The sequence below is a fragment of the Agelaius tricolor genome, unplaced genomic scaffold (assembly GCF_023055355.1).
Source record: "Agelaius tricolor isolate 1412-34295 unplaced genomic scaffold, bAgeTri1.0.p SCAF_4, whole genome shotgun sequence".
NCBI classification, from domain to species: domain Eukaryota; kingdom Metazoa; phylum Chordata; class Aves; order Passeriformes; family Icteridae; genus Agelaius; species Agelaius tricolor.
The window spans coordinates 50,456,045-50,468,958 of NW_027269264.1; the positions used below are offsets into that span (position 1 = coordinate 50,456,045).

Consider the following 12,914-nt stretch of genomic DNA (forward strand, 5'->3'; position numbering starts at 1 on the left):
GGAGATACCCAGGAGGTTGTGTTGTGGTCAAGTCATCAACTCTTTAATCTTAATGCTCTTTGAAGTAATGATTACAGCAAAGAGGGCTGTTGTTCTTACTCCCAAATCTGAATGCAAGGTAGATTTTTCGTAAGTTCAGGAATGATGTGTCTGTGAAAACTGTATTGAAGATGGGACAGTCAAACTCTCCTCAGAGGACATTGTCACCAGGAAACAACATCAGAGTGACAAGCCTTTTAAACTTCAGTTCTACTCTCCTTGAAATGCTGCAGTGCCCCATTGATAGCACAATGCGACATACGGCTGTAGACCTTTAACACAGACTGGGCTTAAGTCAAACTCAGCTCAAAGCCCCAAACTGATCAGCATCAGAAAAAAAGTGTTATAATGATGTTGTATTTTTATCTGTCTTTAAGCAGATTTATGGTTATGATGATCTCCAGATGCTTCAATCCAGACTGCCAATGGTAAGTACATGACTTACTTAATTTTAAAGAAGTTGTCCACTGTTGATCATTTGTGCCACATAAATTGATTAATTGAATGGTGGTTAAGAGATTTTCCTTGTGTTCTGTATTCTTTCTTTTGAAATTTATACAAGGATTGTGTAAATTGATACAGAGCAACTGTTGCATCATGCATTTGTCCAGCTGCAAAATCTCTAAATAGACGCAAGTGTGCTCTGTGCTCCTGAGTGGAGAAATGTCTAATTTTTGTAGCAGCATTATGACGTTTTGTCTAATCTAGTTGAAGTCCTAAGTGTTTGTTTTACTAAGAGGTCAGGTTGAACATCAAGTACACAGGTTGGTAGCCAGTAGGTGTAGGTGAGATTTTGGATGTGGTCATAGGTATAGATCTTTGCATATGCATCATGGCAACAAATGCAGGTTAGCTGCAGGAGGGAGAGTGTACAAAGTTTTTTTCCTTATCTGGATTTAGAATACGAATGGCATATGAGACAGGCTGATAGATTGAAAAAGGGCCTCAGTCTAGATTGCAAAATGAAAAAGAATTTTCCTATCAGAAATGTAGGATAAGGAACTTGGAGAGAAAGTTTGGTAGTAGGTAGCTGAGAACAGTTACATACTAGAGTGATGCGGTATATTTGTAGAGGCAGAAATGGAGCAGTGAGGAGTGATCTGAGAAGACTGGATGAATGCCATAATGTAAGGCCCAAATAAGTACCAGGTATTCCATGTAGAGCTTGGAGCAGCCAGAGTAAGATAGTTTAAAGGTGAGTACCAGGGATGACTCAAACAAAGCCCTGTCATACTGCAGACCCTGAATTTAAAAAACTCCAAAGATGAGCACGTGAATAAAGACTTTTACCAGAGAAAGTTGTGGTACTTGAAGAACTGTAAACTGAAATGCATGGGATTACCATTGTGGCAACAAGATGCAAAATATTTGAAGTAGCAGGACCAGGAGACACATATTATAATGTGTTAACAGTATATAGATGCCTGGTGACCACCAAGGTGCTCTATCACACCCCACCTCATTTAGTCCAGGGAGAAAATACATCCTGAAAGGCATGTGGGGTGAGATAAGTACAGGAAGAAATTACTTGCTGGTTGCAGTAATGGGCAAAAGAGGCTTGACTTGGGAAAATTAGTTTAACATGTTAGCAGTCAAATCAGGGCAGTTAGCAAGTAGATAATGAAATAAAACCAAATCTACAGAACATCTTCCCTTCACCTCTCATATTTTCATGGACTTAGTTTCACTCATGATTTTCTCTACCTTCATCTCCCAGGTGGGATAGGAGAATGGGGAATGGGACTGGCTTCTGTGCCATCACACTTGTGCACCTTCCTCCTCACACTCTTCCCTATTCCCATTTTGGTTCCGCAGTTCTCCAAAACCTCAACACGAGTCCTAAAAACTTTTATGTTGAAAGAGGCAATCTACTTGCAAGCAGCTCTGACATGGGAAGAGAAACCTTCTCCTAGACCACGTTGCACAAAGCCCCATTCAGTCTGGCTTTGAACTCTTCCAGGGATGTGGTAATCTAGCCAGCACTAGGACTTGTTCACAATCCTCATAGTAAAGGATTTCTCCTTAATGCCTGATATAAACATACTCTCTTTTAGTTTAGAGACATCCTCTATAGACCACTGCCTGTCACTGCAAATGCTGTTCAAAATTCAGTTTCCTTCTTTTTTGTAAGGTCCATTGAAGTGTTAAAAGGCTACAGTAAGGACTGCCTGTACCCTTCTCCAGTCTAACACCTGTCATATATCTTCATAGCAGAAGTGCTCTGATGCTCTGTTAGTGTTTGTGGCCCTCTAGTGGAACTTCTCCAGTAAGTCCGTGCCTTCCTTGTCGTGAGGCTTTCAGATACAATAATTAAGAAGGGAGTTGCAAACTACTGAGGAAAGGAAGGCTAAGACATAATACTGATGATGGTATCTAACACATAGTGATGTTTCTCCAAAGATATTGATGCAAGATGCTGTTTGGGTAGGTGCCAGCGAGCAGAGATGGGTATGTTTAGACTCAAACATGGAGCACAGCTTTGAGTACTGTTGGGCAGAGATGGCTTTCCCCTGGCGCAAAGAGTGCTTGTAGTGCTCGAGAGAGGAGAGGCAGTGGCAAGTGTTTTGTCATAAGTCTTTATTTGGACTGGCATAAATAAGTGAAGAGGTAGAATAAATAAATACGTGAATAAATAGAGAAATGAAATAAATAACTAAATAAAGAAGTCAATAAATAAGTGGAGAAGGTCTTTTGTCCATATCAGTATGAGCAGCGGAATCGCTGGAGACGCAGCGGTTGAAGGCTGCGGGTGCCGTGCGGTTGTTGCGGGCCTGCGTGTGGTCCCAGGTGAGAGGAGGCGTGGGGTTGGAGGTGGGTTTGGGGCGTCGGTGTGGCTGGGCGGGTGGGCGTTGGCGCTAGCGGCGCATGGCGCGTGTGAGGTTGTGGAGGTGCAGTAGAGAGGCACGAGCTTCGAGGCGGACGTGGTCCCAGGCGCAGGCGCTGTGGTTGTGGGCGTGCAGGAAGAGGTGGATGTCCCTGAAGTACTTGTTGATGGCGAGCAGCGGGTTGCGCGGTCCTTTGAAGGGCGTGGCGTTGTCGGGGAGGCATTGCTCCAGGTGGTGGATGTGGTGCTGCAGCTTGTTGAGGAGGTGGTTGCGAGCCTGGCCGGGCCAGTGCTGGCGGGTGCTGTTGGAGCTGAGGGTGTGGAAGAGGTGCTGCAGGATGCGCAGGGCGGTGGCGGCGGCTTGGTGCGGCTGCAGGTTGTGGTGGAGCAGGCTGGCGGGGAAGAAGGGCGGCTCTGGCAGGTGGCAGGGCTGCGTGTGGCCGACAGCCATGTCCTGGAGGAGGCGGAGAGCGTCGCCGGGGAAGGTGTCCTCGTGTGTCCAGAGGCGTTGGCAGGCCAGGGTGCCGGCCAGAGCGGTGAGGAGGAGCAGGAGTGCGGGGGTGGCGTGCGGCAGGCGTGGCTGTGTGGCTGTGGGCGCAAGCATGGTGAGTCTCTGTGGGTGCTGTTGGGTGCTGCTGGGCAGGAGGAGCCTGGTGAGGCTGGCTGGTGCTGCTGGTGGCTGTGCTTGGGGTGGCTCCGGGTGCGCGGCTTTGTATGCGAGGCAGCTTTCCCTTCATCGCTTTCCGATTGTCCGCAGTTTCTGCCTGTACTTTCCAGTCTGTACTGGTGGCTGTGTGGGTTTTGGGGAAGTGTTTGGTCGGGGTGTCCGTGGTTGGCGATTGTGGTGGCAGCGGCGTGCCGGCCTTGCGAAAGCTCTGTCTCGGAGGCGTCCTTGTCAGGTGTGGCGCAGAGGGCTCTTGGCTGTTGCCCTTCACCTGCCGGGCCAGCTGCGCGGTCCGTGCTGTGCTGCTGAGTCTCTCTTTGTGGCCAAGCATGCTTTCCACCCGCAAAGCCCTGCTGGTGGCTGTGGTGACTTTTCCTTTCACTTGGTGGCTTGCCTTTATTTTCATCTTAGCCACTGTTTTCCTTTTGTGGTTGCAAGGCATGTGCGGTGATGTCAGTGGGCGGGGGCTGGCGTTTCCCCTGCTGGGGTCAATGCCCAGAGGCAGTGGCAGTGTTCAAGGGGCTGTGTGTGCACGTGGGCCTTGGAGGCCTGAGTGTGTCCTTGCACAGAGGCAGGCGCTCCAGCGGCTGTGTTTGGGAGGAGCCATCAACGAGGCAGGCAAGGAAGGCTCAGTGAGGAAGGCGGCGCAAGGGAGGGGCTTTGCTCTTCCTGTCGTGCTTGCTCCGCTGGCTGTGGCCCTGGAGCAAGGGTCCGGTTTGGAGATGCGTGGCCCAGTGGATGAGGCAGCGGCAGGGCCAAAGAGGACTGTCCCCCGTGAAAGCAATGGGGTTGTGTTTTGGGATTGCCAGAGGCCTCGCCTGCAAGAGCGTGTCCTGTTCAGGGCTCGTTGGTCCGTGCGAGGTGTGGCGTCCTTGGAGGGGATGGCTCTGAAGAGGCACGGGCGTCTAGAGGACATCACGTGGGAGCAAGAGGGCAGGGGCTGGGCTTCTGTGGCTGGAGTAGCGAAGGTTTGCCAGCAGTTTCAGATGCCTTTCCAAAAGCGCAGAAAAGCTGGGGATCGCTGAGGAGGAATGTGGGCTGTGCAGAGATCTGCAAGGGGACGATTGCCATGGCCTCGTGGAGAAATGGTTGGATGGTTGCTAGGAGCACAGCATGGGCTTTGAAGGTTGGAGACTTTTGGGGCAAAGAGGCTGTGGAGGGGAACGGATGTTTGTAGCCTTGTGCGTCAGCGATCTCCAGGCACGCCGCTGAAGTCGCGCGTGGCAGGTGCTGGGAGCCCCGCCTGAAGAATGGAGATCCCCAGGCCACTGTAGGGCAGGGTCAACTTTGAGACCATCTTAGCAACTTGAACTTAGTGTCCGAGTGCATGGCACGTGAAGAGGCTAATGCCTGAGTCCTGAGGGAACTTTCAGATGGAGTTGCTAGGCCACAGTGCATCGTTTTTGAAAGCTGGTGTCTGTCAGTCCAAATGCCCAAGAAGGGGTAGAAGGGAAGTATAAGCCCCGTTTTTAGAAAGGGAAAAGGAGAAGAGTGTGGGACGTACGGAGCATTCAGGCTGAGCTCTGTGTGAGGCAAGAAGATGAGGCTGCTTCTCCGGGAGACTATGTTAAGGCCAATGGAAAAGCAAGAGGTGATTGGGAACAGGGAGCATGGCATTCCAAAGTGCAAAATCACCATTCCTGGCAGTTTTGGTGCAGTTCTATGCTTAGGGCTCCACAGCAGTGGTGGAGAGGGGCAAGGAAAGGGACCTGGTGTGCCTGGCTTTGTGCAAAGTGCTTGACGGTGTCCCGCATGACGTCGTTGTCTGTGAGTCACAGGGCCATGGATTGGATGGATGGATGGATGGATGGAGCAAGGTGTGGATAAAGCAGATGAGGTGCAGCGGTGCTCTTGAGCAGCCTTTGGGTGTTTTTCTTTTTGTGCTTCCATGGTGTTGGCCAAAGGCTGGCAGTGCTTTTGCACAGGGGCTTGCACAGGGGCTGCTGCTTGGGCAGGCGGCGTTGAGAAGAGGGGTCGGGGGCTGTTTGCAGCAGGGCTTGGAGTAGGCGTTGGGCGGAGATGGCTTTCCCCTGGCGCAAAGAGTGCTTGCAGTGCTCGAGAGAGGAGAGGCAGTGGCAAGCGTTTTGTCATAAGTCTTTATTTGGACTGGCATAAATAAGTGAAGAGGTAGAATAAATAAATAAGTGAAGAGGTAGAATAAATAAATACGTGAATAAATAGAGAAATGAAATAAATAACTAAATAAAGAAGTCAATAAATAAGTGGAGAAGGTCTTTTGTCCATATCAGTATGAGCAGCGGAATCGCTGGAGACGCAGCGGTTGAAGGCTGCGGGTGCCGTGCGGTTGTTGCGGGCCTGCGTGTGGTCCCAGGTGAGAGGAGGCGTGGGGTTGGAGGTGGGTTTGGGGCGTCGGTGTGGCTGGGCGGGTGGGCGTTGGCGCTAGCGGCGCATGGCGCGTGTGAGGTTGTGGAGGTGCAGTAGAGAGGCACGAGCTTCGAGGCGGACGTGGTCCCAGGCGCAGGCGCTGTGGTTGTGGGCGTGCAGGAAGAGGTGGATGTCCCTGAAGTACTTGTTGATGGCGAGCAGCGGGTTGCGCGGTCCTTTGAAGGGCGTGGCGTTGTCGGGGAGGCATTGCTCCAGGTGGTGGATGTGGTGCTGCAGCTTGTTGAGGAGGTGGTTGCGAGCCTGGCCGGGCCAGTGCTGGCGGGTGCTGTTGGAGCTGAGGGTGTGGAAGAGGTGCTGCAGGATGCGCAGGGCGGTGGCGGCGGCTTGGTGCGGCTGCAGGTTGTGGTGGAGCAGGCTGGCGGGGAAGAAGGGCAGCTCTGGCAGGTGGCAGGGCTGCGTGTGGCCGACAGCCATGTCCTGGAGGAGGCGGAGAGCGTCGCCGGGGAAGGTGTCCTCGTGTGTCCAGAGGCGTTGGCAGGCCAGGGTGCCGGCCAGAGCGGTGAGGAGGAGCAGGAGTGCGGGGGCGGCGTGCGGCAGGCGTGGCTGTGTGGCTGTGGGCGCAAGCATGGTGAGTCTCTGTGGGTGCTGTTGGGTGCTGCTGGGCAGGAGGAGCCTGGTGAGGCTGGCTGGTGCTGCTGGTGGCTGTGCTTGGGGTGGCTCCGGGTGCGCGGCTTTGTATGCGAGGCAGCTTTCCCTTCATCGCTTTCCGATTGTCCGCAGTTTCTGCCTGTACTTTCCAGTCTGTACTGGTGGCTGTGTGGGTTTTGGGGAAGTGTTTGGTCGGGGTGTCCGTGGTTGGCGATTGTGGTGGCAGCGGCGTGCCGGCCTTGCGAAAGCTCTGTCTCGGAGGCGTCCTTGTCAGGTGTGGCGCAGAGGGCTCTTGGCTGTTGCCCTTCACCTGCCGGGCCAGCTGCGCGGTCCGTGCTGTGCTGCTGAGTCTCTCTTTGTGGCCAAGCATGCTTTCCACCCGCAAAGCCCTGCTGGTGGCTGTGGTGACTTTTCCTTTCACTTGGTGGCTTGCCTTTATTTTCATCTTAGCCACTGTTTTCCTTTTGTGGTTGCAAGGCATGTGCGGTGATGTCAGTGGGCGGGGGCTGGCGTTTCCCCTGCTGGGGTCAATGCCCAGAGGCAGTGGCAGTGTTCAAGGGGCTGTGTGTGCACGTGGGCCTTGGAGGCCTGTGTCCTTGCACAGAGGCAGGCGCTCCAGCGGCTGTGTTTGGGAGGAGCCATCAACGAGGCAGGCAAGGAAGGCTCAGTGAGGAAGGCGGCGCAAGGGAGGGGCTTTGCTCTTCCTGTCGTGCTTGCTCCGCTGGCTGTGGCCCTGGAGCAAGGGTCCGGTTTGGAGATGCGTGGCCCAGTGGATGAGGCAGCGGCAGGGCCAAAGAGGACTGTCCCCCGTGAAAGCAATGGGGTTGTGTTTTGGGATTGCCAGAGGCCTCGCCTGCAAGAGCGTGTCCTGTTCAGGGCTCGTTGGTCCGTGCGAGGTGTGGCGTCCTTGGAGGGGATGGCTCTGAAGAGGCACGGGCGTCTAGAGGACATCACGTGGGAGCAAGAGGGCAGGGGCTGGGCTTCTGTGGCTGGAGTAGCGAAGGTTTGCCAGCAGTTTCAGATGCCTTTCCAAAAGCGCAGAAAAGCTGGGGATCGCTGAGGAGGAATGTGGGCTGTGCAGAGATCTGCAAGGGGACGATTGCCATGGCCTCGTGGAGAAATGGTTGGATGGTTGCTAGGAGCACAGCATGGGCTTTGAAGGTTGGAGACTTTTGGGGCAAAGAGGCTGTGGAGGGGAACGGATGTTTGTAGCCTTGTGCGTCAGCGATCTCCAGGCACGCCGCTGAAGTCGCGCGTGGCAGGTGCTGGGAGCCCCGCCTGAAGAATGGAGATCCCCAGGCCACTGTAGGGCAGGGTCAACTTTGAGACCATCTTAGCAACTTGAACTTAGTGTCCGAGTGCATGGCACGTGAAGAGGCTAATGCCTGAGTCCTGAGGGAACTTTCAGATGGAGTTGCTAGGCCACAGTGCATCGTTTTTGAAAGCTGGTGTCTGTCAGTCCAAATGCCCAAGAAGGGGTAGAAGGGAAGTATAAGCCCCGTTTTTAGAAAGGGAAAAGGAGAAGAGTGTGGGACGTACGGAGCATTCAGGCTGAGCTCTGTGTGAGGCAAGAAGATGAGGCTGCTTCTCCGGGAGACTATGTTAAGGCCAATGGAAAAGCAAGAGGTGATTGGGAACAGGGAGCATGGCATTCCAAAGTGCAAAATCACCATTCCTGGCAGTTTTGGTGCAGTTCTATGCTTAGGGCTCCACAGCAGTGGTGGAGAGGGGCAAGGAAAGGGACCTGGTGTGCCTGGCTTTGTGCAAAGTGCTTGACGGTGTCCCGCATGACGTCGTTGTCTGTGAGTCACAGGGCCATGGATTGGATGGATGGATGGATGGATGGATGGAGCAAGGTGTGGATAAAGCAGATGAGGTGCAGCGGTGCTCTTGAGCAGCCTTTGGGTGTTTTTCTTTTTGTGCTTCCATGGTGTTGGCCAAAGGCTGGCAGTGCTTTTGCACAGGGGCTTGCACAGGGGCTGCTGCTTGGGCAGGCGGCGTTGAGAAGAGGGGTCGGGGGCTGTTTGCAGCAGGGCTTGGAGTAGGCGTTGGGCGGAGATGGCTTTCCCCTGGCGCAAAGAGTGCTTGCAGTGCTCGAGAGAGGAGAGGCAGTGGCAAGCGTTTTGTCATAAGTCTTTATTTGGACTGGCATAAATAAGTGAAGAGGTAGAATAAATAAATAAGTGAAGAGGTAGAATAAATAAATACGTGAATAAATAGAGAAATGAAATAAATAACTAAATAAAGAAGTCAATAAATAAGTGGAGAAGGTCTTTTGTCCATATCAGTATGAGCAGCGGAATCGCTGGAGACGCAGCGGTTGAAGGCTGCGGGTGCCGTGCGGTTGTTGCGGGCCTGCGTGTGGTCCCAGGTGAGAGGAGGCGTGGGGTTGGAGGTGGGTTTGGGGCGTCGGTGTGGCTGGGCGGGTGGGCGTTGGCGCTAGCGGCGCATGGCGCGTGTGAGGTTGTGGAGGTGCAGTAGAGAGGCACGAGCTTCGAGGCGGACGTGGTCCCAGGCGCAGGCGCTGTGGTTGTGGGCGTGCAGGAAGAGGTGGATGTCCCTGAAGTACTTGTTGATGGCGAGCAGCGGGTTGCGCGGTCCTTTGAAGGGCGTGGCGTTGTCGGGGAGGCATTGCTCCAGGTGGTGGATGTGGTGCTGCAGCTTGTTGAGGAGGTGGTTGCGAGCCTGGCCGGGCCAGTGCTGGCGGGTGCTGTTGGAGCTGAGGGTGTGGAAGAGGTGCTGCAGGATGCGCAGGGCGGTGGCGGCGGCTTGGTGCGGCTGCAGGTTGTGGTGGAGCAGGCTGGCGGGGAAGAAGGGCGGCTCTGGCAGGTGGCAGGGCTGCGTGTGGCCGACAGCCATGTCCTGGAGGAGGCGGAGAGCGTCGCCGGGGAAGGTGTCCTCGTGTGTCCAGAGGCGTTGGCAGGCCAGGGTGCCGGCCAGAGCGGTGAGGAGGAGCAGGAGTGCGGGGGCGGCGTGCGGCAGGCGTGGCTGTGTGGCTGTGGGCGCAAGCATGGTGAGTCTCTGTGGGTGCTGTTGGGTGCTGCTGGGCAGGAGGAGCCTGGTGAGGCTGGCTGGTGCTGCTGGTGGCTGTGCTTGGGGTGGCTCCGGGTGCGCGGCTTTGTATGCGAGGCAGCTTTCCCTTCATCGCTTTCCGATTGTCCGCAGTTTCTGCCTGTACTTTCCAGTCTGTACTGGTGGCTGTGTGGGTTTTGGGGAAGTGTTTGGTCGGGGTGTCCGTGGTTGGCGATTGTGGTGGCAGCGGCGTGCCGGCCTTGCGAAAGCTCTGTCTTGGAGGCGTCCTTGTCAGGTGTGGCGCAGAGGGCTCTTGGCTGTTGCCCTTCACCTGCCGGGCCAGCTGCGCGGTCCGTGCTGTGCTGCTGAGTCTCTCTTTGTGGCCAAGCATGCTTTCCACCCGCAAAGCCCTGCTGGTGGCTGTGGTGACTTTTCCTTTCACTTGGTGGCTTGCCTTTATTTTCATCTTAGCCACTGTTTTCCTTTTGTGGTTGCAAGGCATGTGCGGTGATGTCAGTGGGCGGGGGCTGGCGTTTCCCCTGCTGGGGTCAATGCCCAGAGGCAGTGGCAGTGTTCAAGGGGCTGTGTGTGCACGTGGGCCTTGGAGGCCTGAGTGTGTCCTTGCACAGAGGCAGGCGCTCCAGCGGCTGTGTTTGGGAGGAGCCATCAACGAGGCAGGCAAGGAAGGCTCAGTGAGGAAGGCGGCGCAAGGGAGGGGCTTTGCTCTTCCTGTCGTGCTTGCTCCGCTGGCTGTGGCCCTGGAGCAAGGGTCCGGTTTGGAGATGCGTGGCCCAGTGGATGAGGCAGCCGCAGGGCCAAAGAGGACTGTCCCCCGTGAAAGCAATGGGGTTGTGTTTTGGGATTGCCAGAGGCCTCGCCTGCAAGAGCGTGTCCTGTTCAGGGCTCGTTGGTCCGTGCGAGGTGTGGCGTCCTTGGAGGGGATGGCTCTGAAGAGGCACGGGCGTCTAGAGGACATCACGTGGGAGCAAGAGGGCAGGGGCTGGGCTTCTGTGGCTGGAGTAGCGAAGGTTTGCCAGCAGTTTCAGATGCCTTTCCAAAAGCGCAGAAAAGCTGGGGATCGCTGAGGAGGAATGTGGGCTGTGCAGAGATCTGCAAGGGGACGATTGCCATGGCTTCGTGGAGAAATGGTTGGATGGTTGCTAGGAGCACAGCATGGGCTTTGAAGGTTGGAGACTTTTGGGGCAAAGAGGCTGTGGAGGGGAGCGGATGTTTGTAGCCTTGTGCGTCAGCGATCTCCAGGCACGCCGCTGAAGTCGCGCGTGGCAGGTGCTGGGAGCCCCGCCTGAAGAATGGAGATCCCCAGGCCACTGTAGGGCAGGGTCAACTTTGAGACCATCTTAGCAACCTGAACTTAGTGTCCGAGTGCATGGCACGTGAAGAGGCTAATGCCTGAGTCCTGAGGGAACTTTCAGATGGAGTTGCTAGGCCACAGTGCATCGTTTTTGAAAGCTGGTGTCTGTCAGTCCAAATGCCCAAGAAGGGGTAGAAGGGAAGTATAAGCCCCGTTTTTAGAAAGGGAAAAGGAGAAGAGTGTGGGACGTACGGAGCATTCAGGCTGAGCTCTGTGTGAGGCAAGAAGATGAGGCTGCTTCTCCGGGAGACTATGTTAAGGCCAATGGAAAAGCAAGAGGTGATTGGGAACAGGGAGCATGGCATTCCAAAGTGCAAAATCACCATTCCTGGCAGTTTTGGTGCAGTTCTATGCTTAGGGCTCCACAGCAGTGGTGGAGAGGGGCAAGGAAAGGGACCTGGTGTGCCTGGCTTTGTGCAAAGTGCTTGACGGTGTCCCGCATGACGTCGTTGTCTGTGAGTCACAGGGCCATGGATTGGATGGATGGATGGATGGGGCAAGGTGTGGATAAAGCAGATGAGGTGCAGCGGTGCTCTTGAGCAGCCTTTGGGTGTTTTTCTTTTTGTGCTTCCATGGTGTTGGCCAAAGGCTGGCAGTGCTTTTGCACAGGGGCTTGCACAGGGGCTGCTGCTTGGGCAGGCGGCGTTGAGAAGAGGGGTCGGGGGCTGTTTGCAGCAGGGCTTGGAGTAGGCGTTGGGCGGAGATGGCTTTCCCCTGGCGCAAAGAGTGCTTGCAGTGCTCGAGAGAGGAGAGGCAGTGGCAAGCGTTTTGTCATAAGTCTTTATTTGGACTGGCATAAATAAGTGAAGAGGTAGAATAAATAAATAAGTGAAGAGGTAGAATAAATAAATACGTGAATAAATAGAGAAATGAAATAAATAACTAAATAAAGAAGTCAATAAATAAGTGGAGAAGGTCTTTTGTCCATATCAGTATGAGCAGCGGAATCGCTGGAGACGCAGCGGTTGAAGGCTGCGGGTGCCGTGCGGTTGTTGCGGGCCTGCGTGTGGTCCCAGGTGAGAGGAGGCGTGGGGTTGGAGGTGGGTTTGGGGCGTCGGTGTGGCTGGGCGGGTGGGCGTTGGCGCTAGCGGCGCATGGCGCGTGTGAGGTTGTGGAGGTGCAGTAGAGAGGCACGAGCTTCGAGGCGGACGTGGTCCCAGGCGCAGGCGCTGTGGTTGTGGGCGTGCAGGAAGAGGTGGATGTCCCTGAAGTACTTGTTGATGGCGAGCAGCGGGTTGCGCGGTCCTTTGAAGGGCGTGGCGTTGTCGGGGAGGCATTGCTCCAGGTGGTGGATGTGGTGCTGCAGCTTGTTGAGGAGGTGGTTGCGAGCCTGGCCGGGCCAGTGCTGGCGGGTGCTGTTGGAGCTGAGGGTGTGGAAGAGGTGCTGCAGGATGCGCAGGGCGGTGGCGGCGGCTTGGTGCGGCTGCAGGTTGTGGTGGAGCAGGCTGGCGGGGAAGAAGGGCGGCTCTGGCAGGTGGCAGGGCTGCGTGTGGCCGACAGCCATGTCCTGGAGGAGGCGGAGAGCGTCGCCGGGGAAGGTGTCCTCGTGTGTCCAGAGGCGTTGGCAGGCCAGGGTGCCGGCCAGAGCGGTGAGGAGGAGCAGGAGTGCGGGGGCGGCGTGCGGCAGGCGTGGCTGTGTGGCTGTGGGCGCAAGCATGGTGAGTCTCTGTGGGTGCTGTTGGGTGCTGCTGGGCAGGAGGAGCCTGGTGAGGCTGGCTGGTGCTGCTGGTGGCTGTGCTTGGGGTGGCTCCGGGTGCGCGGCTTTGTATGCGAGGCAGCTTTCCCTTCATCGCTTTCCGATTGTCCGCAGTTTCTGCCTGTACTTTCCAGTCTGTACTGGTGGCTGTGTGGGTTTTGGGGAAGTGTTTGGTCGGGGTGTCCGTGGTTGGCGATTGTGGTGGCAGCGGCGTGCCGGCCTTGCGAAAGCTCTGTCTCGGAGGCGTCCTTGTCAGGTGTGGCGCAGAGGGCTCTTGGCTGTTGCCCTTCACCTGCCGGGCCAGCTGCGCGGT

At 55.5% G+C, this 12,914-nt stretch overlaps 5 protein-coding genes across 17 annotated transcripts in view; 1 reads left to right on the forward strand and 4 right to left on the reverse strand.

Moving 5' to 3' along the window:
• UBAP2 (ubiquitin associated protein 2) overlaps window positions 1-12,914 on the forward strand; it is a 127,370-nt gene that overhangs the window by 70,702 nt on the left and 43,754 nt on the right. For 11 of the 13 annotated variants that reach the window (XM_071425748.1, XM_071425747.1, XM_071425753.1 and 8 more), the window contains one exon: window positions 417-467. In XM_071425748.1, coding sequence (XP_071281849.1) covers window positions 417-467 — 51 coding nt within the window. The remainder of the gene's footprint in view (window positions 1-416; window positions 468-12,914) is intronic. The other 2 variants (XM_071425752.1, XM_071425754.1) reach the window with 1 other exon arrangement.
• LOC139589349 (interferon-like) lies at window positions 2,676-3,630 on the reverse strand. Its single transcript, XM_071425733.1, has one exon. It carries the CDS (start codon window positions 3,465-3,467, stop codon window positions 2,895-2,897), a length of 573 nt encoding a protein of 190 aa, XP_071281834.1. The 5' UTR covers window positions 3,468-3,630; the 3' UTR covers window positions 2,676-2,894.
• Window positions 5,709-6,500, reverse strand: LOC139589350 (interferon-like). The gene has a single exon (XM_071425735.1). It carries the CDS (start codon window positions 6,498-6,500, stop codon window positions 5,928-5,930), a length of 573 nt encoding a protein of 190 aa, XP_071281836.1. The 3' UTR covers window positions 5,709-5,927.
• Window positions 8,742-9,533, reverse strand: LOC139589352 (interferon-like). The gene has a single exon (XM_071425736.1). It carries the CDS (start codon window positions 9,531-9,533, stop codon window positions 8,961-8,963), a length of 573 nt encoding a protein of 190 aa, XP_071281837.1. The 3' UTR covers window positions 8,742-8,960.
• LOC139589357 (interferon-like) lies at window positions 11,771-12,562 on the reverse strand. Its single transcript, XM_071425741.1, has one exon. The coding sequence runs from the start codon at window positions 12,560-12,562 to the stop codon at window positions 11,990-11,992; it is 573 nt and encodes a 190-aa protein (XP_071281842.1). The 3' UTR covers window positions 11,771-11,989.

Coding starts and splice junctions, on each gene's coding strand:
- LOC139589349 (XM_071425733.1), bottom strand. CDS start 3,467: ATGCTTGCGCCCACAGCCACACAGCCACGCCTGCCGCACGCCACCCCC.
- LOC139589357 (XM_071425741.1), bottom strand. CDS start 12,562: ATGCTTGCGCCCACAGCCACACAGCCACGCCTGCCGCACGCCGCCCCC.
- LOC139589350 (XM_071425735.1), bottom strand. CDS start 6,500: ATGCTTGCGCCCACAGCCACACAGCCACGCCTGCCGCACGCCGCCCCC.
- LOC139589352 (XM_071425736.1), bottom strand. CDS start 9,533: ATGCTTGCGCCCACAGCCACACAGCCACGCCTGCCGCACGCCGCCCCC.